Source organism: Coloeus monedula (assembly GCF_965178545.1).
Source record: "Coloeus monedula genome assembly, chromosome: 10".
NCBI classification, from domain to species: domain Eukaryota; kingdom Metazoa; phylum Chordata; class Aves; order Passeriformes; family Corvidae; genus Coloeus; species Coloeus monedula.
The window spans coordinates 3,533,582-3,556,218 of record NC_138790.1 but is presented as its reverse complement, the minus strand read 5'-3'; the positions used below and the strand labels follow the sequence as shown (position 1 = coordinate 3,556,218).

General features: G+C 47.4%; 2 protein-coding genes across 8 annotated transcripts in view; one reads left to right on the top strand and one right to left on the bottom strand.

The window, feature by feature from the left end:
• Positions 1–699, bottom strand: part of UGGT1 (UDP-glucose glycoprotein glucosyltransferase 1) — a 39,471-nt gene extending 38,772 nt beyond the window's left edge. For all 3 annotated transcript variants that reach the window (XM_082287890.1, XM_082287891.1, XM_082287892.1), the window contains exon 1: positions 660–699. The gene's annotated coding sequence lies outside the window, so the exon portion shown is untranslated. The remainder of the gene's footprint in view (positions 1–659) is intronic.
• Positions 700–2,362: 1,663 nt separating this feature from the next.
• SAP130 (Sin3A associated protein 130) lies at positions 2,363–22,144 on the top strand. 5 transcript variants are annotated; one of them, XM_082287897.1, is made up of 21 exons: positions 2,363–2,449; positions 2,916–3,032; positions 3,863–4,098; positions 4,644–4,802; positions 5,877–5,988; positions 7,499–7,623; positions 8,417–8,541; positions 9,111–9,261; positions 9,463–9,553; positions 9,813–9,917; positions 10,943–11,084; positions 11,350–11,471; positions 13,803–14,105; positions 15,098–15,272; positions 16,522–16,626; positions 17,347–17,708; positions 19,050–19,295; positions 19,574–19,699; positions 20,405–20,508; positions 21,179–21,292; positions 21,496–22,144. In XM_082287897.1, exons 2-21 carry the CDS (start codon positions 2,921–2,923, stop codon positions 21,652–21,654), a joined length of 3,174 nt encoding a protein of 1,057 aa, XP_082144023.1. In that variant the 5' UTR covers positions 2,363–2,449; positions 2,916–2,920; the 3' UTR covers positions 21,655–22,144. The 5 variants fall into 5 exon arrangements, with proteins under 5 accessions (XP_082144023.1, XP_082144021.1, XP_082144022.1 ...); XM_082287895.1 differs by having other exon boundaries at positions 19,047–19,295; XM_082287896.1 differs by having other exon boundaries at positions 15,095–15,272.
• Positions 22,145–22,637: the final 493 nt, after the last annotated feature.

Here is a 22,637-nt window from a genome sequence, read left to right as displayed (position 1 = left end):
ATGTCCTGTGAGGTCGGGCTGGTAGCGAGCGGGCGAAGCGCTGCGCTGCACGGAAGGGCAAAGGAGAGCGGGACGGAAGGGCAAGGGCTGCTGCGGACACAGCGCGGAGCTCCCTGGACCGATACCGGGCACGGCGAGGATCACTGGTAACAGCGATCACTGAGAGCTCGGCAAGCTCTGTGTAAGCACGCCCTTTAAAGCTGCCCTGCTACGGATACTGAAACCAAACGACGGCGATTAACTGGTCAGCCCATGACCAGAAATGCCTTGTTCCCGCTGCCGGTCGCTGCCAGCCCCCTGTCACTGAAGCGCTGAGCAGCCGCACGGCAGCTCCGGGCCGCCCAGGGCTCAAAACACACATCAAACCCGGGCCGTCAAGTGGTTAATGGTGCGCGGCATTAAACCCGGGCACAGCCTCTGCCGCCGCTCCCCGGTCCCGCTCCACTCGTGCGCCCGCGGACCGACCGCCCGACCCCCGCGGGGCGCGGAGGCCGCTCGAGGGACCCCGCCGGTGTCGGCCGCGCAGCGAGGTTCCCCTCCGCGGGGCTGCGGCGCCCGCCCCGGCCGCCCGCCGCCACCCAGGCCGCTGCCACGGGCCCGCCCCGCCGCCGCTCCCGCACGGCCCCGCCGCGCCCGGCCGGTAACTGCGGTGCCCGCACCTGCGAACGGCCCCGCCGCGCGCCGCCCGGCTCCCGCCGCCCTCGCTGCTTCCGCTTCCGCTGCCGAGCCAGCGCCGCACGGCGCCGCACAGTGACGGCGGGGCCGGGCCGGGGCCGCCGCCATCGGGGAGCCGCTCCCGCGCCGCCCGCAGCCCGCCGTGGGCTGGCCGGACAGCCCCGGCCCCAGGGAAGGGCCGTGCTAACAGCAGGGGCTTTTCCTGGACTTCTGTGCAGTCTCAGTTGAAGGAGGTAACGCCCGAAGCGAAGGTGGAACCTGTGTTTTTTCCGTTATTAACTGGCCCGTGAGCGGTCGCCAGCCTGTGCTGCTGGAAGGAGACCCTGTGCAAACTTCCTTCAGCTGCTCGTTTATTTGTAGTGTAAAGACGGGGGGAAACCGAAAGCAGCATGTGGCAGATTAAAAAACAGTCGTTCGTCATTTATTTTCTCTGTACCTTTTACACCTTCTCCATCAGAACCCCCGCTGAACTGTGGCTCGTTCATCCCGAACACGCTTCGCCACTCTGCGTGTGCTCTGTGCGCACCTGCCCCCGCCGCGCCCTCCGAGCGTTCCGTAGTGTCACCGGGGGTGGGGCAGCAGAACTGGGGTCTCCGGCAAGACACGGAAAGCCAGGAGAAAGCTGTGAGTCCAGGCAAAGTAACTACGGCAAGGGTAAGGCAGTGCCTCAAGAGCTGAGCTGAACCGCAGGACAGGTGCTGGCTGGTGGGTATCCTGGAGAGTGGCATCCCACTACTGCTCATGGCCACAGATGTTTGCAGGGCTGTTCACAACACAAACGCTAAGGTTTGCGAGGCAGACCTAGGGATTACTTACATGTGATCCTGAAGTTTTAAAGGTTTTCTTTCCGGTTTCATTTTGAAACACTATTAAAACTCTGAAAGCGGCAGGTGTCTGGCTGACTTCATCTCTGAGCCTTATGACACGAGAACAATGTGAGGAATAATGGTGGTGTTTTGATGTGTCTGTGACCAAACCCGAGGCAGCCCTGCAGTAGTGGTCCCTCAGGGCTGTTATGTGCGTCATCTCCAAGGTTTGTGCCTTTTTTAAAAAGTTATTTATTTTTTTCCCCTCTACCCAGTGGTGGGGTAAGTAACCCCATCAGTGCCTCCCCCGGGGATCCCCAACGCCCCTTCCCCATGTCCTTGCTCCCTTCCCAGGCTTAGGGGGAGCACTTTGGGGCCCCAGGGAGTTTTGGAGACCGCCCGAATGATGGAGATTTTGGGATGTTTTAGGGGTGCTGACTCCCTCCGTGCCCTCCCCAGGGACCCCCAATGCCTCCCCGCCATGTCCTCTTGTCACTTCCCAGGATGGGTGCTGGGGATTTGCGGGGGGGGGGAGTGGGTTTGGTCGGGTGTGGAGAGCAAGAACGGGGGTGTTGGGAGCTCGGGGCCGTGGCCAGAGGCGCTCGGGCCGGAGCAGGGCCGGCACTGCGCTCCAAGGCGCGGCCCGGGGGTGACCGCAGCCCGCCCCGCCCACCCCGCGTCTCCTCGGAAACCCCGCGGCGAGCGGCCAATGGCGCGCTCGGGCACAGCGCCGCCCTCCCCGCGCCTCGCGAGATCTGTGCCCGCCACAACCTCAGCGTGGACTACACCTCCCGGCGGCGCCGAGGGCGGGCTCGGCAGCCAATGAGACGCGGGAGCTCGGGGTGGGCGGGACTGGCCGCGGCCAATCGGGTGCGGGCAGCTGCAGCGGCGGAAGCGGCGCTCGGCAGCGGCGGCGACGCGGGGCGACCGGGCTCAGGGACCGGCGCACGGAACCGTCCCGGGCACAGGTACTGCCGCGGCCAGCGCACGGCATCTCCCCGATCTGCGGGCCGGGGGTGGTTCCGAGGAAGGGCTGCGGGTAAGGGGCGGCGGCCGCCGCTTCAAAGCGCGACGGCGACAGGGAGGGAACGAGCCTCAGCTGGCGGAAGCGCTGCGGAGGGGGCATCGCGAAGGGACGACAGCAGGACAGGGCGGTGCGGTGCGGACCGGGCCGAGGCGGCAGGGCCGTCGCGCTGCCGGGCACATCCGGGCCCTGCGGCCCATCGCGGCGGGGCGGGGCGGGCAGGGCGGGCGCTGATTGGCCGGTTCCGCCCCGCCGCCATTGGTCGGGCGCCGCGCGAGCCCGCCCGCGCGGGCGCGCCGGGGTGGGTGGGGCCGCGGGGCCGCGCCCGGAGAGCGGGAGGGAGAGAGGAGGGACGGGGGCGGCGGCGCCGGGCCGCGCGTGTCGCGACATAACGGCCGCGCTGCCCCCAGGTGATATGAGCTCGCAGCAGTTTCCCCGTTCGGGCGCGCCTCCCGCCGCCCTGGGACCAGCGCCGCCGCCCATCCCCACCAGCGGCTCCGCCGGGATTATCGCCCCCGCCGCCACAGGTAAGCGCGATCCCGACCCCGCATCTGTCGGCTCCAGGGGTGGGAAGCGATCCCGGTGACCCCGCCCCGCCCATCGCCCTCTTCCGCCTCGGGCGGGAGGAGCGAGGCGGCCCCGCGGGCTGTGGCAGCCGACCTGAAAGCTGCCGCGGTTCCGCGTGGGGAGAACGCCGTGGGAGTCGGGTCAGCTGCCGGCTCTGGAGAGCGCCGGCAGAACGGGGATGCGCCTTTGCTGCCAAGTGTCTGTGCGCAGCTGTCTGTCCCTCTCAGCTCGTCCGCTGTGTGTTCTTAGCAGAAGTGACGAGTGGGCATGGGAACATCCATCTCATGGCGCTGGAAATGGAGTGGGAACCCTGATTCCAGGTCCTGCTGTCCCTGCCACGGTGACAGGTTTTCAGCAGGCCACCAGAAGTGGCTGGGGGAGCAGCTGCATTTTCAGGAGGGTTTATGCTTTTTTTTCAGCTTGATATTCAGATAGATATTGCATTAAATGCGGAGTTTTTCATGCTGTTTGATGTGGGATTTAATGGCAGTTACTTCGATAGTTAAAATTTTTTCACTTGAAAGAAAACTTAGTCAATCTGTGTTTAAAGAAGGTGTTTAGATGGACTTCTCAGAGTTGACCCCAGGTTGCCCAGCATTGCCAGACCCCTCAGTTCTGAGGGGAACAGACAGAAGCAGTGCCAGAGTTCCCAGTTTTTTCATCACTGGAATATGTTTAATTGTAAGAGTGAATTTCTTTAACTTAGATATTTCTGATGTCTCATCTCTGACCTAGTGGGTGACCAAAGCGAACTTTTTAACACTTCTTACCTTCTCTTTTTTTTCACTAGTGAGTGACGAATCTAGTCGCGAGTCAGAAGTTGCTCCCAGAGAACACATGGGTCCCAGTGGCTCCATACAGCCTCGGGAGGAGAAGCAGGAGCCTGTGGTGGTTCGGCCTTACCCGCAGGTCCAGATGCTGACACAGCACCACCCTGTCCAGTCTGGTGCCCCAGTGACAGTGACAGCACCACCAGCACATTTGACTCCAGCTGTGCCACTTTCTTTTTCGGATGGGCTTATGAAGGTAATGAGAGGATTCATCGGGGGAAAAAATACGATCTGTATGAGTCGGTGTTGAGAAGAAGTAAATTACACCCAAACCTTCCCTGCTTTTGTTTCTAAAGCTTTCCTTGCATGCTTCTGCTGACTGTGCAGTGCCTTGTGGGTTCCAGATGATACACTGAGGACTTGCTAGTATTTCAGTATTATTTTTGAGGGGGGTGTATTTTGTTTATCTTTTAAGAGAACAGTGATTTCAATCAGTTTCTGAAATCTTCCATTTTCTCTGCAGGGTATAAAATTAACTGTTAATATCCAGTGTCTGTAGGGCAATACCATAGCCCTGACAGATTCTGCTGATGACTCATGCTAGAACCTGCATATTTCCAGGACAAAATATGCCCTTTCTTTGTTAGGAATAACCAAATATTCAGTATCTTTCTTCTCCAAATATTTAGCCATACTCGCATAAACTTTCTCCTCAGGCTTTGACCCCACAAAATGATTGCTGCTTCAACACTGAGCTCTCATTTGAAGTTGCCAATGTCTCTGTCTTCCCATTTCTTGTAGCCTCCCTTGAAGCCCACCATGCCCAGCCGGCCCATTGCTCCTGCTCCACCCTCCACTCTCTCAGCTCCCACAAAGGTCCCTGGGCAAGTGACTGTGACCATGGAAAGCAACATACCACAGGCTCCAACAATTCCTGTGGCAACTATCAGTGGGCAACAGGTGTGGTTTTTTAGTGGCTTTTCTGTTCCATCTCACTGCATGGTCAGATCAATACACGTACAACTGAAAATGTGGGCTTTTGGAGCAGGAGGGAAGGGAAAAGAGCAGGTTTCCCAATTCAGTGCCACTGGTTGTTGGATCAGTTCTGCTTGTATCATTAAACTTCAGCCTCAGTTATCACCACCTCTTTACAAAGCTGCTGATTTGTTGTAATCATCCAACTGAGATAGCACAGCCAGGCTCTGATGGCAGAGCCATACCCAAAAGCTGGGTCTTTCCTTAAAAGCTCCTGCTGTGTCAGTGTCACTTGGAGAATTTCTGCTGCAGACAAACTGCTGGGATTCATTATTGCAGTGTTCTTCAGCTTCCCTGGGAGGAGATCAGAAGAGGCTGGTGAACAGTTCATGAGTTTGCACTGTGTTCTTGCTGAACTCGGAGTGACAAAATTTGAGGGAACCTGTGTAGATAACACTTTTGAAAATTTTTTCTCTAACTTGACTGCAGAGCCAGTTCTGGTGGTTTGAAAATAGTTTGTCAGAACGCTCATTACTAGATCTCTCAGGGTTTTGATGTAAAGTGTCTTTAGGTGGACTTGAGTTAGTCTGGCTAAGGATGTGCAGCAGTTTCAGTGGATTTATCGTATATTAATATCTCTGGGAAGTCAAGAGTTATGAAAAAATAGAATTTGTTCCAGCATTTGCCAGATTTCCACCATTTTCTCAACTTTATTGGAGAGGTGGTATGAAACTATGCCTTAATGTCACCAATGCTAGGAGGGCCAACTCTGTGGTTGTTTGTGGGTGGCTACTGGGTGACTGTCACCCAGGTACCAACCATAAAAACAGACCAGTGAAACAGAGAAGTGTTTACATCTTGCAGTGTCAGCAGGCTCTGTAACTTTATCCTGTACAAACACCTGCCTCTTTTCTCCACTCAGCTTTTAATGCATGCAACCTTGGTACACCAATTATTTCTCTAAAATCTCTTTTCTGTCTCTGAGGCTGAGATGTGGTAATTCTGTGGCCATTAATTTTTGTCAACACAGCTGACTTGTTTTGTTCTTGAACTCTGCAGGGGCATCCCAGTAACTTGCATCATATCATGGCCACCAACGTGCAGATGTCCATCATCAGGAGTAGTGCTCCTGGGCCTCCCCTGCACATTGGAGCATCTCATCTGCCCCGAGGTAAAGATCTAGCTGTGCTATCCCTGCCTCCTGTTCACAGTCTCTCAGCTGGTGCATTTAGCCCACACCTCTGAAACTCTCCTCACTGCTAATGCAACTCTTTCTTCAGATGTTTAAACTGTTAGCGTGAGTGAGTGACTGCTGGCCTTTTAAGAATTATGTTGCCTTCAGCCATTTAGGGCAGCACCATGAGACAGTGTTTAAAATGCTGACAGATACCAGCACATCTGTTATTCTTATTCTTTACTGTTAAAACAGTCAACACTTTCAAGAAAAAATATCCACTGGTAGAGACTCACCTACCCTGCAAAATGTCATGTACATTCTTGGTAGCAAGTATTGCTCACCTATGGCAGGGGCAGCTGGGCAGTTGTGAGGCACATTCTTGTATCCCCCTGTCACAGGACCACTCATGCATGCTAACACATCATATTGTGTGCATTTGCATTTACCTGTGACAACTACAGGCTCTTGTTTCCCAGGATTTTGGATGCTACAGCTTGTAAAACAGGAGATCAGCCCCTTAATGCAGCCCTGTGCTCTTTACAGCCTGTAAGATTTCTGACTGCAGCTTTACTTTCGAAGTCTTATGGGTTAGGTTTGTAGTTCAGCTTTAAATTGATCTGAATTCCAAGTACCATTTGTCACTTTTATTTCTTTTTATGTTCAATGTTATTTGCTCACTCAAGAAAAATAAATGGACACAAGCAAAAACATACTCTTTAACTAGAGCAGATGGAAGGACTGTGGATGTTTATCTGTAGCTAAAGTAGTGTTCACCTGCTTCTTGGGGGACAGCTGTCACAGACTTGGACTCTCAGTACACATTACCCTTTTTCCCTGCTCTTTGTCTCTTGGTTTGATTATTAACTTTTGAGGTAGTCATTTCAATGGAGGACATGTACAGAAGGTATGCAATCCAGTCCATCAGCTGATTGCAAGGCTATTGGCCTTGGTGATTTATTATGATCAGGAGTGATCAGACAGTAGAAAAATTAATCAATTGCAGGTTTAAATGGTGTGGAGTTTTGGTCTTGTTTTTTTGGGGGGGGGAGGTGTGGCTGTTTGTTTTGTTTTGTATGGTGTTTCCTTGTTTTGGTTTCCTTCTTTTGCAAGTGTATTTTTCTTCTGAACTTCATCAGGTGCAGTGAGATCATTGCTGGTATCAGGTGACTTATTTACACATTGGCTCAGTAATCAAACTGAATTACTTCTACTGACTTCCATAGCTTGGAATAAGAAAACATGGGATTTGCCATACAAGACTATTACAGGGGAATAAGAGATACCTCTAAAGCAAATTAATTTAAATAATACCTACCCCTTCACACATGCTTTTGTAAACCTTATGTATGTTTGTCGAAAGCCTTATTTTTACACCAACATCACATGAACTGACATGCATATGAAATTAGAACTGAAATGCCAGCTAATGTCAGGGTCTGTCTGTGGTTGTGTCGGAGCTGTTGGGTGCACGCAATTTAACATGCTTCGTTTGTTTGTTCCCCAGGTGCAGCAGCTGCTGCAGTGATGTCCAGTTCCAAAGTAACCACAGTCCTGAGACCAGCTTCCCAGTTGCCAAATGCAGCTGCAGCTCAGCCAGCAGTTCAGCACATCATTCACCAGCCAATCCAGGCAGGTAGCAGCCAGGCAGCTCTGCACATCACTGACCGCCAGCTCCAAACTCTTCCTGGCACATATCTGTAATGTATAACCTCTAATTGCCTGATTACTGGGCTGTCAGCTCTCTTCCAGGTCTCTTTTCTTTATTTCCTTCATAGACTTGGTGCCAGAAATTGGGTTTTTATCTGTCTCCAAAATGCTTAGAAACTGGGAAGACAGTTTAGTTCAGACATGTTCAAGTTTTAAAGTCTGAAAAGTCCGGTACAATGTGCTGGTGTTGATTTATTCTTCAATATGTGAATTGATGTAGAATTTTTGAAGTCTCACTGTAATATGTATATCTCAGCTTTTGTACGTGTATAAGGAGAGGATTGTAGGTATCATCTCTCTAAAAGCAGTGCTAGTGTTCAGCCTTAGGACAGAGGATTAAACATCTTCACATTGTGCTTTCAGTTAGGATCCCAATCACCTCTGACTTCATGGCTATACTTGGATTGGAATTTCTTTTCATTCTGAAGGGAACACACCTTTGAGTCTTTTTCTAAAGACCCTCAAGAGATGTGGTCTTGTTAGCTTTGTGGGTTACTGGTTCCTGTGCTCTGTGTGTGTTGAAAACCAGGACAGTTCTGCTTAGGAGCTTGTGGATCAATTCAGAAAGACTGGAAATGTCTCAGAATGCTAAAACTTAGTGACAAGGTGTAGGGAAGCCAGTTTTAACCAAGTAATTCCTAGTTGTTCTCCAAACAGCAGAATTTCCTTTCTGAATGTTCTCTCTTTAACTCTTTTTTTTTTTTTTTTTTAATAGTCTCGTCCTCCTGTGACAACTTCGAGCACAATTCCTCCTGCAGTGGTGGCAACTGTCTCAGCCACAAGAGCTCAGTCCCCTGTTATAACCACAACAGCAGCACATGCCACAGAGTCAACCCTCAGGTAAAACCTACAGTGCTCTGACTTGACAGAAATTGCAGTGAGGAGAAATGTTAATCATCCAGAGCTGATAATCCTGTACATGTGGAATGATAGAAAACAAAAATAGTAATGCTTGCGCAGTGCATATCCTTGCAGTTCTGTGAATAAAAATGGGTATAAACATGAACTGCTGCTCTGTGTTACGAGAAGGAAAGACCTTAATGAATCACTTTTGAAGTCCTGCTCCCTGGACAGCAGAGTTTGTGTTGCGGGAACTCGTGAATATTTGGCCCATATTTTTTTACGAAGACACAGCAAAAAGTGAAACATGAATGTTGAAAAGCATCCCTAACATGAAGTTCCCTTTATGAACTGATAAGAGTTATAAGACTGCCCTTCTGGCTGAGTACATTGGGCAGATGAGGATAGAACAGTGTAGTTCAAACTCCTTATGTTGCTTTGCCATGTGATTGACAGCAGCGCTGCTGCCACCGGGGAGGAGGCAGAGGCCTGATGCGTGTCCCTGTGTTGTATCTTCTATATCCAGTATCCACATGGTTATCTTGATGATTACTTTTCTTCCTGTTCAGTCGCCCCACGCTGTCTATCCAGCAGCACCCCCCTTCCGCAGCAATCAGCATCCAGCGGCCGGCGCAGCCCCGGGACACGGCCACACGGATCACGCTGCCCTCGCACCCCGCTATAGGCACACAGAAACCACAGCTCCACACCATGGCTCAGGTAAGCTGCAAGCACCAGAAAACCCTCTTGCTGCTTCTTGAGATCTCTTTTGTTTATAGCTTGCAAGCTAAGATTAAATTTTGGAAAAGAGTTAGTATGAGTTAGAAATTAACGTTCTTTACAGTCAGTGCAAGATGATTCCATACTAAGTATAGATTTTAAATGTGGTAGTCTTCTAACTTCAAAAATTTCTTTTCCTAGAAAACCATTTTCAGTACTGGTACTCCAGTGGCAGCAGCAACTGTGGCACCTATTTTGGCAACGAATACCATTGCTTCAGCAACCACAGCTGGTGAGTATTCATAATGCTGTTGTGGGAGCATCGAGAGGGGTGGGGTTTGTTGCTTTTTGTTGGCTTTCTTCTTTGTATTTAGAACCTGATCATTTCTGAGCAAAACTTTTTTCATGGTAAAGACTGCATTTGGAGGTGCATGAGCAGGCTTCAGGAGAGAAATTACAGAGTTCTTCTTTGCCCTCTTTAGGATGTAGATACCCTGGCATGGTAGGGCTCCAAAGAAAGATCTCCTATTAAGTTTGGTTTTTTTCTTCAGGTTCTGTATCTCACACCCAAGCGCCTACAAGCACCATTGTTACCATGACAATGCCCTCACATTCTTCCCATGCTACAGCTGTCACAACCTCAAACATCCCAGTTGGTGAGTGATTTCAGTTTTCAGAAAAGTGTGTAACTGATGCTTCAGTTTTTCTCTGTATGCTGGAAGTGTTTGTGCATGTTAGCAAATTAAGGAGGGAAAGGAAATCAGTTCAAACTGGGAGAAACCAATTAACAGGTCTGCTGTTCTAATTTTTTTTTAATACCAGGAAGAAATAGATGTTCTAGGAGGAGCAGGTAATAAAATGGCTCGTTTACTTCCTCTTGAATTTTTAGACAAACTTGGGCCTTTTGGCACTTCAATACCTGCATTGGATACTGTAAAAGTTGTAACTGCTTGGTGATAGACTATGGCTTTCTTAGTTGATTTTGTAAGTTACTTCATGTGCTTCTTGAGGTGTTAGGTGTAGCCTAGCTGAATTTGATTATTGTGTTCACTTGAATGTAAAACACTTAAGGTCTAAAGGTGGGAACTTTATTTGCCTGAATGTGGAATGTGCCTGAGATGTTTCCTGCAGAACTCCATAAGGTTCCTTTTGTTTGTCTGTTTTCCTGCTGACCTCCTTGTTCTTTTGAAATTTTGTAGTCTCTTTTTATTTCCAAGGAGTGAAATTGTATCTCATACATCAGCATTTCTTGTAAAGCTTTTGTAGGTGTTTTCTTTCTTTTCGTGGCCTCTGTCCACATACACTTGTCTGTCTTGGTCTCATTTCCCTTGATCTCTGCTTTCAAAACTCAGATAACTTGTTCTTGTCATCAGAATGGTTTGGGCTGATCCTAAAATAATGAACTTAATCTGAGCACTGAAGTGACTTTGTTAGCAAGTGTAGTTTATATATGTGTTTAGAATATCCATCCATTCTGTTAGAAATTGGTGAGAAATGCTTTGTTCTCCTTTTGGTCTGTTGTGGATAGGAAATCATCTGTGGATGGGGTGGGTTATTTTGGGTTGAGAGGGAAGGGAGTAGTGTTGCTTGGTTTTTTTGACAAAGTTATTGATCTTGCCTTTGCAGTGTTTCTTAGCCTTTCCTTTGCCTGTCAATTGATTAAGTGTTTGTCTTTATGCAGCTAAAGTGGTTCCCCAGCAAATCACACACACTTCTCCCCGGATCCAGTCTGATTACACAGCAGAGAGGAGTAACCTCATACCTCTGTCCAGCCACCGGGCATCTCCAAACCCAGTAGCAATGGAAACCAGAAATGACAACAGGTGGGCAGAGAACTAACAGCTCTGTCAATGAGAGTGTGTGTGAGAAGGGTTTGAGTGCCCTGCTGCTTTTCTGCTGTGGTGGAAATAACCTTGTAGAAGCCTGGGGGGGATGGGATTTGGTAGTTTTGAATCAATTGTGATAGTTGAGGTAATTGATAGCTTATGACAGATGAGATTGGAAAGCACGGGGAGTGCTGAAGGGCAGGGGTTGAAGGTTAACTGTTGAGCTCACGTGTGTAACACTTGCTCTCTTTGATGCCTGTAGGCAGTCAGTGCCTGTCCAGTTCCAGTATTTCTTGCCTACATATCCCCCCTCTGCCTACCCTCTGACTGCACACACCTACACCCCCATCACCAGCTCCGTGTCCACCATCCGCCAGTATCCAGGTAAGACCAGCCTGGGACAAGCAGCCTCGGTGCTTTGTTGAGATTTTAGCTTATGTATGTGCTTTAGTGATGGAAGGAACTAAAAGGATTTGCACTTGATTCTGATAATTTGTCACAAAAAGTCTCTGATGACTTGTTGACAGAGGGGAAAACTCATGGGCAGAGGGTACTGAACTAATTCAGAGCCTACTAAATCCAGCTAATAAGAGTTTTCTCAGGAGTTTCATATTTGATATCCCAGTGGTTGTGTGTCTGTAAGCAAAAGTTTTTGATTCTACAAATCAAAACAGTTCCATTCCTCCAAACCAAGCCAACTCATTGACACATCTTCATTCCCTGGTGTTCTGATAAGCTCTTTTAATATCTTTTCATGGGAATGTACAGTTTGAGAGAGAAACCTGAACCAAAAAGGGAAGAAATAATTTGCCTTTCACACTTGCAGTAGCGTTCTGTTTAGAAAAATGGAGCAATTAATGTATTTGAACAGTTGCAGTAATTTGCAGTCAAAAAAATGATGCACAACCCAAACTTATGTCATTCTGTGACAAAATTTGGAGCATTTTTACCTTACCTTACCTCATTTAGGGCTGTTCTCTCTAATGTGATAATTTCCACTGTTCAGACTGTAAGAACATGCATGATGTGGATTTATTTTCCTGGCGTATCTGTGTCTGCTGGCAGCACGTTACCTATGAGCAGTATAGAGGAAATTCAGAAGGACTGGGAGGTAGCAAAGCCCATTTGTTGAACAGGAAAGTATAGAATCATAGGGTTCTTTAGAAACCTAAAGTTTGAGAAAGACCTTTAAGATCTTCAAGTCTAGCCATTAATCCAGCACTCCTAAGGCCACTGCTAAACCATTTTCCCAAGTGACACACCCACACATCTTTTAGATCCTTCCAGGGATGGGGACTCCACCACTTCCCTGAGCAGCCTGTGCCAGGGCTTAACAACCCTTTATGGGAAGAATTTTTTCCTACCATCCAATCTAAACTTTCCCTGACAGAACATAATTGCACACAGTGAAGAGTTCCAGCTCTGGAGGCATACTGGGGTGGTGGTAAGCTAATGGTCATTTGTATAAATGCAAATGTATGTTCTTCATCAGGAGCTTATTGACAGAGATGTTTTACTTGTTAAATTGACTTGAAGAATCCATGGAAGGTATTAATTATGGCAGCTGGTGGTGACAACTTAAAGCAGAGCATTCAGGGTATGAGGAGGGAGGTACACCTATGCTGAGCACAACTGAGTCAGGCTGCAGAGGAGACTTTTTAAAAGATCACTGAGATAAGGAGAGTTAATGCAGAATTTTGGAGGCAGAATGTTGGCTTTGGTTTTCCAAATGCTGGTTGTGTTTTACATAGTATCCCAAAAGGATTTTGTTGGATAGAAAGTTGTGCAACAGTAGTGTTTTGACTACGAGAATAAATGTGCCACACTTTATACAGAGCCATTTTCAGGGGCCTTGTTTCAATTTTTGATGCTTGTTTTTAGAGTGTCTTGTCAGCACAAGAACTTTATGGAAATCCTGTGACAATGATAAAACCAGCTTGTTCTGCACTGTAAGCAAGCAAGGCCATTGTTGGCAAGTTCACACTTGCATTCTGTGTGTGCCTGCAGAAATCCTGGTGCAGCTCTGTAGAGACTGGAAATCTGGAGATCCAGGGTCTGCAAGTGGTCCAGCAGTATTATTAAGTGCTGTGTGGGAGAGCTGTAATACACTGTGTAGTGGATCTGAAAAGATGGAATCAGTTGTTTAGAGCTGTGAACTTATTTAAATGAATTGAGCTACTTAAAGAAGGTGTATTGTTGGGAACATTGCTCTGCCACTAAAAGATAATCATGTTCATTTGAGCTGTGGGATCCAGCCCATAATTGTGAGCCGTGTTCTGAGGCCAGATAAGGTTGTGTTCAACTTCAGAGCACAAGAAATTACTTAGGTTTCTGATTACTTTTAATCTATTTTTTTAAGCAGGAAAAAATGCCAAGTGTTGGTACTTACATGCATTATACAATATGATAGTGAGCAAAAATACAGCACAGCTTTCTGAGACTGTAATTTGAGTCTACCTAAAAGCAGAGTTTAACTGATCTTTTCTCTCTTGCTGCAATTTGAAATAAAAAATAGAATGAAAACCAGCAGTAATGTTTAATTCCTCTGGCAGACAATCTTACCTCTCTACTCTCAAATTTACTACTGCAACAAGCACACTGGCAAATTAATTTTTCAAAGCAAAAAAACGTCTTTGAAAAAAAAGTATTTGAGCAAGAGATGGTAGGAGAAACTGAGGTGACCTGCTGGTGAGGTGTCTGTGTTGCTGCTCCCAGTTTCAGCCCAGGCGCCCAACTCGGCCATCACAGCCCAGACTGGTGTGGGAGTGGCCTCCACTGTGCACCTGAACCCCATGCAGCTGATGACAGTCGATGCATCTCACGCCCGGCACATCCAGGGCATCCAGCCGGCTCCCATCAGTGCCCAGGGCATCCAGCCCGCACCCATCAGTGCCCAGGGCATCCAGCCAGCGCCCATCGGGACACAAGGACTCCACCCTGCTGCACCCATGGGCACGCAGGGGCTGCAGCCAGCACCCATTGGTGCCCAGCAGCCACCAGGCGACACCAAGACCTCAGGTAAGTGCAAGCAGCCAAGTCCTTGCTTCAGACGGAGACAGAGCAGCTGAGCTGCTGTCCTACACCTTTGGCTCTGACTGATTATGTTGTTACAGTCTCTTTGGTCCAGAGCTGGACACTGAATACATCCGTGCACATATTCTCCCAGCAAATATCTGTTGCCTATTTCTGAGCTGATTTATTTTTAAAGCGTACTAGGTGGAGTGTGTGGGCAGCCTTGGATGGGTTACTTCAGTGGAAAAGACTGACAGTGCCTGAGCTTAAACAAATGCCTTCAGTAAGGCCTTGTAGGAAAAATAACTTAAAAGTGAGCGACGTTCTCCGGCTGTGCATTAGATCCCAGGAGCAATTAGAATACAGCCAGGTACCTTCTGCTGTTGGTAACCTGATATTGAGCTATGACAGAAACCATCTTTCATTAAAAATGATTGGTCTGATGAAGCCCCAACAACTTACTGGAGGAATGGGATACGGCATCCAAGAGAACGTGCCGTTGCATAGCTGGCAGGCACAGTGTTGTGACTTCCTGGCTGTCCACGTGCTGTGCATCCCTCAGTTGGCCAAACAGGCTCTGGCAGGAGGTCAGAATGCAAACACAGCTGATGTAGCTTATGTACAACTAGCATGTGTTGCCACATGGGCTCTTACCAAAAGTGTTACTCTGTTGACCCAATAGTGTTGGTGATCTCCCTAGTGATTTCTGTGTTTTCCTTGTCGTCTGGAAAAGATTATTTCCTGAGAAGCTTTTGTTAGGCAGGAGGTAGTTTCCACCTTCCCTGCAGAAGGTTCAGTGATCAGATTGCTCGTGGCAAAGATACTGCTTACAAAAGTGTCTGAAAACACTGCAGTTAGTGACTGAGGGACTCAGATAATGGACAACATACGCTCTGCAAACCCCTGCTTTGTCATCACATTTCATTAAGTAACTGCTGCTTTCCACTCTCTCTCTGTGTTTTCCTCTCTGCTGTGTCTGTGTCCATCCTTCCCAGCAGTAGTCCTGGCAGATGGAGCCACCATTGTAGCCAATCCTATTAGCAACACATTCAACACTGCTTCTGCAGCAACTACAGTTGTGCAAACCCACAACCAGAGTGCCAGTGCCAGTGCTCCAGCCCAAGGCTCCTCCCCACGCCCAAGCATCCTTCGCAAGAAACCAGCCACTGATGGGTGAGTAGAACTGAAGGTGACATGTGAGTGACTTCTGTGCAATCCAGCCCAGCCAAATGGAATCATTTCAGTGGAGATAAGGAATATTCTTGCAGATTATTCACTCAGCAGTGGTTGTGAGTAACCTGCTGATTGGTGAAACCGTTCTTCTCCTCCCCCAGGGCAGGATACAGTTTTCTGTACTGTCAGTAATAAAACGAGAAGGACAGTTTGTGTCTTAGGTCTTGAAAGTGACCTTTTTAGGGAAAGTGGATCTGAGGCTTTCTTGCTCAGTGTGATAAAAAGAAAGAGTTCACAATCTACTAAAATTAGAATTGGGTGCTTTGTCTTCAGTGCTTTTCTTGGAAGAATATGTGGATGAGTGGAAAGGATAGGATTAGTACCCTGCTGTGAAGTCTGATTAGGAAAAAGCGAGGGAGTAACTAAACTCTTAAAATATTTTATGTTGCCTGTCTATTTTTAAATGCCTTAATAAAGAGGCAAGAGACAGCTTTAGAATTAACAATGCATTTCCTTCCAACTAGCAACTGAAAGCATTTGGAACTAATGTGTCCTGTGAGATTAAAATTGCATATTTTTTATGTGGGTGGAAACCTTTTTTAAGGCAGAGAAGCTGCAGGCTCTAAAACTGAAAGAGAAGTTAAAGAGTCAGAGGTAGATCACTAAAGACTGTTTCCATTTGAGAGACTGATTATTTTGGACAACAATTTGACTTTTGGTCCCACAGGAGACTATTTAGTCTCTAAAATACCTTAATCGGCCTTATCATCTTAACATCCACACTCAGGCTTTGAGGTCCTGGAGTCAGGCTCTGACAGTCTGGTCCAGCTAGAGGGAGCAGATACCTATCTGAGCACTGTTTAGTTCCAAATGATTTGCTCACTCTTGAAGCAGGAGTACAGGACAGCAGTATGGCCAGACCCCTTTGTCCACTGCTGGAGCCTGGCAGTTGCAGCAAAGTGTTCTCACTGACGGGATGAAAGTACAGCTGGCATTCTTGGAGAAGCCCTAAATTGGGTGAGACTAGGCCAGAGCTACTAATCTTTTATTTTAAAAGAAAATATAATACCTAATTTGAAAAGTAAAATGAGAGTCTCTGTGTAGCGAATTGGTTATACTGAATACAGAGAGCAGTGCTACAGCCACAACTCCTGTCCTGGTTTGTGCAAGAGAGCTGATTTCTTTGCTCTCAGGGGTGTTTGTCTTTGCACAGGGAGGTAGGAATCCTAGATCTGTCTGTCTCTTACAGGCTGGCAGTCCGGAAAAGCTTAATTCCCCCTCAGCCACCTGAAGTGGCCAGCACACGTGTTGAGAGCACTATGCGAAGCACGTCTGGATCACCAAGGCCTGCTGGGTAAGACTTTAGGAAACAGCCAACTGCATCACAATAGTTGCATTACGTTTGTTTGACTTGTGTTCTTTGGCTATTGGAGCATTCTTCTTTCTTTTGGGAAACTATCTATTTTGAGTTCGTGACAAACAGCCTTGACAAGTTCTGCTGTTTGTGAAGCTGAGGAAGTAACCCTTAAAAGCTGTGGTGATGAGCTTTCACAGAAACAAACAAAAACCCTCCACTATTGAAAGGGGAGATAGGCCTCAAAACATTTCTATAGTACTTGAAAATTAACGCTAAGGAAAGGTAAATGCAGCTTGTGCCGTGCTTCAGTGGAGTTCAGTGGCTTTACAATTTTATAACTGTAAGCTACAGTGGGAGCTCCTGCAGAGGATGGGGCAAGTACAGTTTTGGGTACAAGTTCCTCTTGGCTGCATTGTAAAACTCTTTTGATCCTTTTACAAGTATTTTGAAGTTACCTGGAATTAGTCATGGGATTTGCTTGTCATGGTGAATGGAAAAAGTAGTATCTATAATAAATACAAAGGATTAGAAAGGGGGAGGAGGAGGAAATATAACTGAGATTAAGCCTTCTCCTGTTGTTAAACACTTTATTGAGCCAGGTGGGTGCAGGAAAAACTGGATAGTCTGACTCCAGTTTGGCTCATTTCCTTTGTGCTGGGTGCTTGTGACTGAGATACAGTTCACTTCACTTTTGTTTTGCTTTTATTTGTGCTACAGTGGCAAGCCAAAGCCTGAAATTCACGTGTCCATGGCCACTCCAGTCCCTGTGTCTATGGAGGCAGTGTGTAACCAAGGTGGCGAGCAGCCCACCATCACAGTGCCCCCGACCTCCCAGCAGCCCCCCTCTGCCATTCCAACGATCATCGCGGCCGCCAGTCCCACCTCCCAGCCTGCAGCAGCACTGTCCACCATTCCCGGAGCTGTTCCGGCTGCCCCGCCCACTTCCACCACCATCGTGGCAGCACCTGCTCCTCCATCCACCATGAGCGGTGCCCTGTCAGCGGTGCTGGGCCCTGTGGTACCAGAGATCAAAATCAAAGAGGAAATGGAGCCTATGGACATCATGCGACCGGTATCTGGTAGGTGGCTGGTAATCATCCGCTTGCTTTTTTAGTTTTTGACATAGTGGAGGAATTAGGAGGATTGCAACACTTTCATCTTGAAACTAAAAGGTCATCTCTTCCATGGTAGCACAGAACACTAGAGCTCCCATATGCCTTATAAAGATCTAGTTTGCCTTTTTTCTAATCTCCCATGACATTACTTCTTATTGTGGTTGCTTTGTTCATGTTCAAATGATCCAACTTCAAAGAGTCTGTGTGAGTTCCTTGCCTAATATGCACATGCTCAGCAGTGGTACTGATATATTATGGAATAGCTCAGTTAAATTCAGTTTGTTCACAAATCCTACTGTTCAGCTCCAGTGGCCTTTCTTATATGTGAAGAATTCGTGGCCAGATTAGGACTTCCTAGGGCCCTCCTGTGATTCATGCATATTTTTCTCTAGAACTTTTAAAAATGTTCATTATATTGCCTTACTTACCAAGCTTGGCCATAGTTGCTATCAAATGACAAGGTCAGTAAATTCAGATCCTTACAGATCTTCTTGGGCACTATATAGTGGCAAAGTGATAGGAGTGCATCCCACTTTCATGAGTTTCAGAGTTCAGGTTTAGCTGTTGGTTTTATCACTCTCCTTGAAGCTGTATGTTGTCCTGTAAGAAAGCAGCTCCTTGCTGCAGATGTGTGGAGCATAGGCAGATAGCATTAAGCTCTTCGGGGTTCTTCTGTCTCTTCCTGGCATTTGTGGGTATGCCAAATTGTCAAGAGATCCCATCCCAGAAATTTTATGCTGCAGCCTTGGTCGTGGCTGATGGAGATTGTCCCTCCAAGTTCAGGGAGCGTTCCCTCAGACTGCCTGGCTCACTGCTGCCAGCTCCACACGTGTGCAGTGACCTGCTGATCAGTGCTGAGGGCTTGGCAGTACAAGCAGACTCCTGCAAGGAGAGTGCTGCAGTCGTGCTTTGATTCCATCTGACTCTCTCATCACAAGAGGATAGGGACTTGCTTACTATGCCAGTGACCTGTGTCAGTGTACATACAGAGGGATATTTTTTTACAGTAACACAGACAGATGTTAGGATGATTCCTTTTTGTTAACATTAACATAAGTTTCAAATATGAAGCAACTGAGGGACAATTGGCTCTGCTCTCATTCTTTATGTATATGAGACACTAAAAACTTTAGCTTACAGGCTTGACCTAATAATTACTGCTGGCTTGATACCTGGCCTGTTGGTACCCATCACGTTCCTCACACTGTGCTGAAACAGGAAATACTGTTGGAAGTAGTGTTCAAACAATGTGTTATCTTCCCACTGCTGATGGTTTGGGTTCTTCTCTTTCCTTCCTCTCAGCAGTCCCTCCTTTGACTACAAGTACTGTGTCTCCATCTTTGGCACTGCTGGCCAACAATCTTTCCATGCCTCCAAGCGATTTGCCACCTGGTGCCTCACCAAGGAAGAAACCTCGTAAGCAGCAGCATGTCATCTCCACAGAGGAGGGGGACATGATGGAAACAAACAGCACTGATGATGAGAAATCCACTGCCAAAAGTTTGATGGTGAAGGCAGAGAAGCGAAAGTCTCCTCCAAAGGAGTATATAGGTAATGACATCTCTGATGTCTTTGTTCTTATTCAGGTGTCTGTATTTTCTGTTCTGTTTCTCAGAGAAGCACCCTCAGTCACATTCCCACTTCCTAAATATGAGTAATAGAGAATCCAAGTATCTGTTCCTCAGCACTTTTTGTAAAGGGCTGCTCAGGGAAAATGAATTTTCTCAACACACATTTTGTATGAGGTGGCACTTACTGATCTGCTGCTAGAGTGGATGCCAATCTGCTTTCACTGCTCGATGATAATGCAGCTCTGGATCCTTTTGTAGACGAGGAAGGTGTACGATACGTCCCTGTGCGTCCCAGGCCGCCGATCACCCTGCTCCGTCATTACCGCAACCCTTGGAAAGCTGCTTACCACCACTTCCAGAGATACAGCGACGTCCGCGTCAAAGGTCAGACTCGGGATGGAGCAGACAAGGAGGGAAGGAGGCTACACAGAGTTAGCTGTAGTTTTGTAAATGAGAAAATGGTGTGGTTATTGATGAATCTACTTATGTACAGTGATAGAAATTTGCTCACAAAAGGTATCCTCATAAAAGTGACATGCCGTGGTGATAGGCTGCACTTGAGTTTTCTCATTTGCTACCTAACGCTTGCACTTTAATCACATTCCATATTTAGTGTAACTAGTCTTGTGAAGTAACAAATGGGCTTTTAAAGAAGACTTTTTTACCTAATGCAAGGAAAACAGAGATCAGATACTGTCTTCCAGACTTTTTACCTAGTATTTCAAAAACTTTTAAGCAAACTGGGTTTTTACAACTGTGCAAATACATCTAGGAGTGAGAAGTAGTACAAGGTGGGCCTTTTACTGTTTGTGCCAGGTGTTTGAAACATTGAGCACTATATTCTTTAAATGAGAAAATAATGGGTTATGATGTAACCTTTCTGAAAGTACAGATAACCTGTTAGTGAGTGAGAGCAGCAGTCAGGTACATGGCAGATGGGAAGTCACTTTCCTGTCTCAATCAAAACGTTGCTCATTGTCATTTATTAGGATGTAGTGGGAGCAGAACTTGGGTTATTGTTGTTTGAGAAGAGAGGCCTGGCCAGCTCCTGAAATTTGAGTACTGTATGCTTGTGTTTCCTGGTGACAGAAGAGAAGAAGGCCATGCTGCAAGAGATTGCCAGTCAGAAGGGTGTGTCCTGTCGTGCACAAGGGTGGAAGGTCCATCTCTGTGCAGCGCAGCTACTACAGCTGGTAGGTGCATGGGGCTTGGAGCTTCCCGCAATATGGGGGAACATGAGGCTGTGTAAGACAGGAAGACATTCTTACAAACTCAGTACATTGGGATACCCTAAAGGAGCTGGTGTGTAGTGCCCAAAGGGAGTGGGACATGCTTTCCCCTTTCTCAGGAATGTGGCATAAGTGGCTTGGAAACTTGGAGTGTTGGTTTTGATCCAGACATAAGAGCTGATGTATTTTGTACAGATGATCAAAACTGGCAACTCCCTCCTGCTGGTGCACAGGTCTGAAGAAGCGTCTGTTTGGGATGGTGCGGCTGATCTGAGGAGGCAGCACTGATCCACATTCCTGGATGCTTCTGTTTCAGGTTGGGGGTGAGGTAGGTGCTCTGCATTTTAGCACCAAACTCCCCAAAACCTCTGCATTCCTGGAATAGTATTGTGAGAAGTAGGGGAAGCAGTTGTAGTAGGATCCATGTTTCTTCAGAAGAGGAGCAATCCTGTAAATAGGATGTTAAAAGGAATGGATAGTGCCACATTTTGTCAGAGGCTCCATCTTCTGAATCACTGACAAGAGCAGCTGAGAGGGGAATGGATTATCACTGTTTCTGTGTAGTGTTGTTAACGTGGGCGAGTGTTTGCCAGCTTGGCAGTGACCCTTCTCATGAAGGGCTGATGTCTTTTAGACAAACCTGGAGCATGATGTGTATGAGAGACTGACTGCCCTGCAGGAGGGACTCATTCCTAAGAAAAAGGCAGCAACCGATGATGACTTGCATCGAATCAATGAACTGATACAGGTAGGTCCTGTGGCCCCTCAACCCAAAACTAAACCCTTAGTTACAAAGCATCCTGCTGCTGTTAGGAAAAGCTAAAGCTGACCTAAAAAAACCCATGTGGGTTCACCTCCTGTGTTATCAGTTACGAGGGGCACAAGTAGGAAAAGGGAAAGGGATTGCTTAGACCAGACATTCTGCGGTTAATGACAAGTGTTTCCTTTCAGGGGAACATGCAGAGGTGTAAACTCGTGATGGATCAAATCAATGAGGCTCGAGACTCCATGCTAAAGGTCTTGGATCACAAGGATCGTGTTTTGAAGCTTCTAAACAAGAATGGAACTGTCAAGAAAGTGTCCAAATTAAAGCGAAAGGAGAAGGTTTGAACGCAGACCAATGACTTTGGAAATGGAGAACGTGTACAGAATGGAGCTGAACCTTTTTGTAGTTTGGGTTTGTTTTTAAGCAGAGCATCGGAATAAAAACGGATGAGTTTAGGGAACAGATGGACACGTGAAGCGTGGTGACCTGAAGGGATTGTCCTTGATCTTGTCATAATGAACAAAGATTTCTCTCAGGCTCATCCCTTTTTAAAGTTTTTCCAGTCCCACTGTTTAACTCCTGATGTGTCAGGTATGGACACACCTGTAAGGCAGGAGATTGTGCAGGGGACTCCAGGAGGCTGACATACAGCTATGGACCCAGACAGCAGCCAAGCTTCCGAGCAATGGAAATGGCACCTCTTTCGGTTACCCCATTCAGTTCTCATTCTGACCTTCCAGTGTCTAAAGCAGCCTTCTTACACCAGTGCCACTGCACTAGGGGATCTGCCACAAAGAATCTCCAACAGCTCAGAAGTCCTAGCTGTCAAGATTAAAAGAAAATGGTAAAAAAAAGTGGGGGGGGGGGGGGGGGGGGGCGAGAAATCATTTCAAAGTGATATTGTAGTGTCTGTGTCTGTGTTGGTGCTCTGGAATACCTTGTGTTGAGGTACCTCTTGCAACAGAGGTACTGTAGCTGGTGTAATGTTAATTGTACGTACCACATACATCCTGAAAACATGAATAAAGGAATTGGAGGGTTTTGTACGTGAGCAGTTTGAGTACCTTTGTACCAGTGAAACTCTTCAAGCTGCAAGCTTGAAAACAAAGCTTTGGGAGAAGCTGAGGGGAGAAGAAACAGCATGTTGGGAATCAGCCAGCACCCTGTGCTGTGGAAGGTGAGTAATGCAGTTCCCAATTCAGGTCCTAAAGATGAAATATGGATTATCCCCCCTGCACTTGTCCATTTAACCTTAGTATTTTAGAAAAATTACCAATCAGTTCATTTTTAGTCTCCTCAGCAGGAAACTTCAGTTTCATGAACTAAC

Excerpts from the sequence above, each read along its gene's own strand:
- SAP130 (XM_082287894.1), top strand. The coding sequence starts at position 2,921 with ATGAGCTCGCAGCAGTTTCCCCGTTCGGGCGCGCCTCCCGCCGCCCTG. Across the intron at positions 19,296-19,573 it reads TCCTCCAAAGGAGTATATAG|ACGAGGAAGGTGTACGATAC; the intron begins GTAATGACATCT and ends ATCCTTTTGTAG. Across the intron at positions 19,700-20,404 it reads CAGCGACGTCCGCGTCAAAG|AAGAGAAGAAGGCCATGCTG; the intron begins GTCAGACTCGGG and ends TCCTGGTGACAG.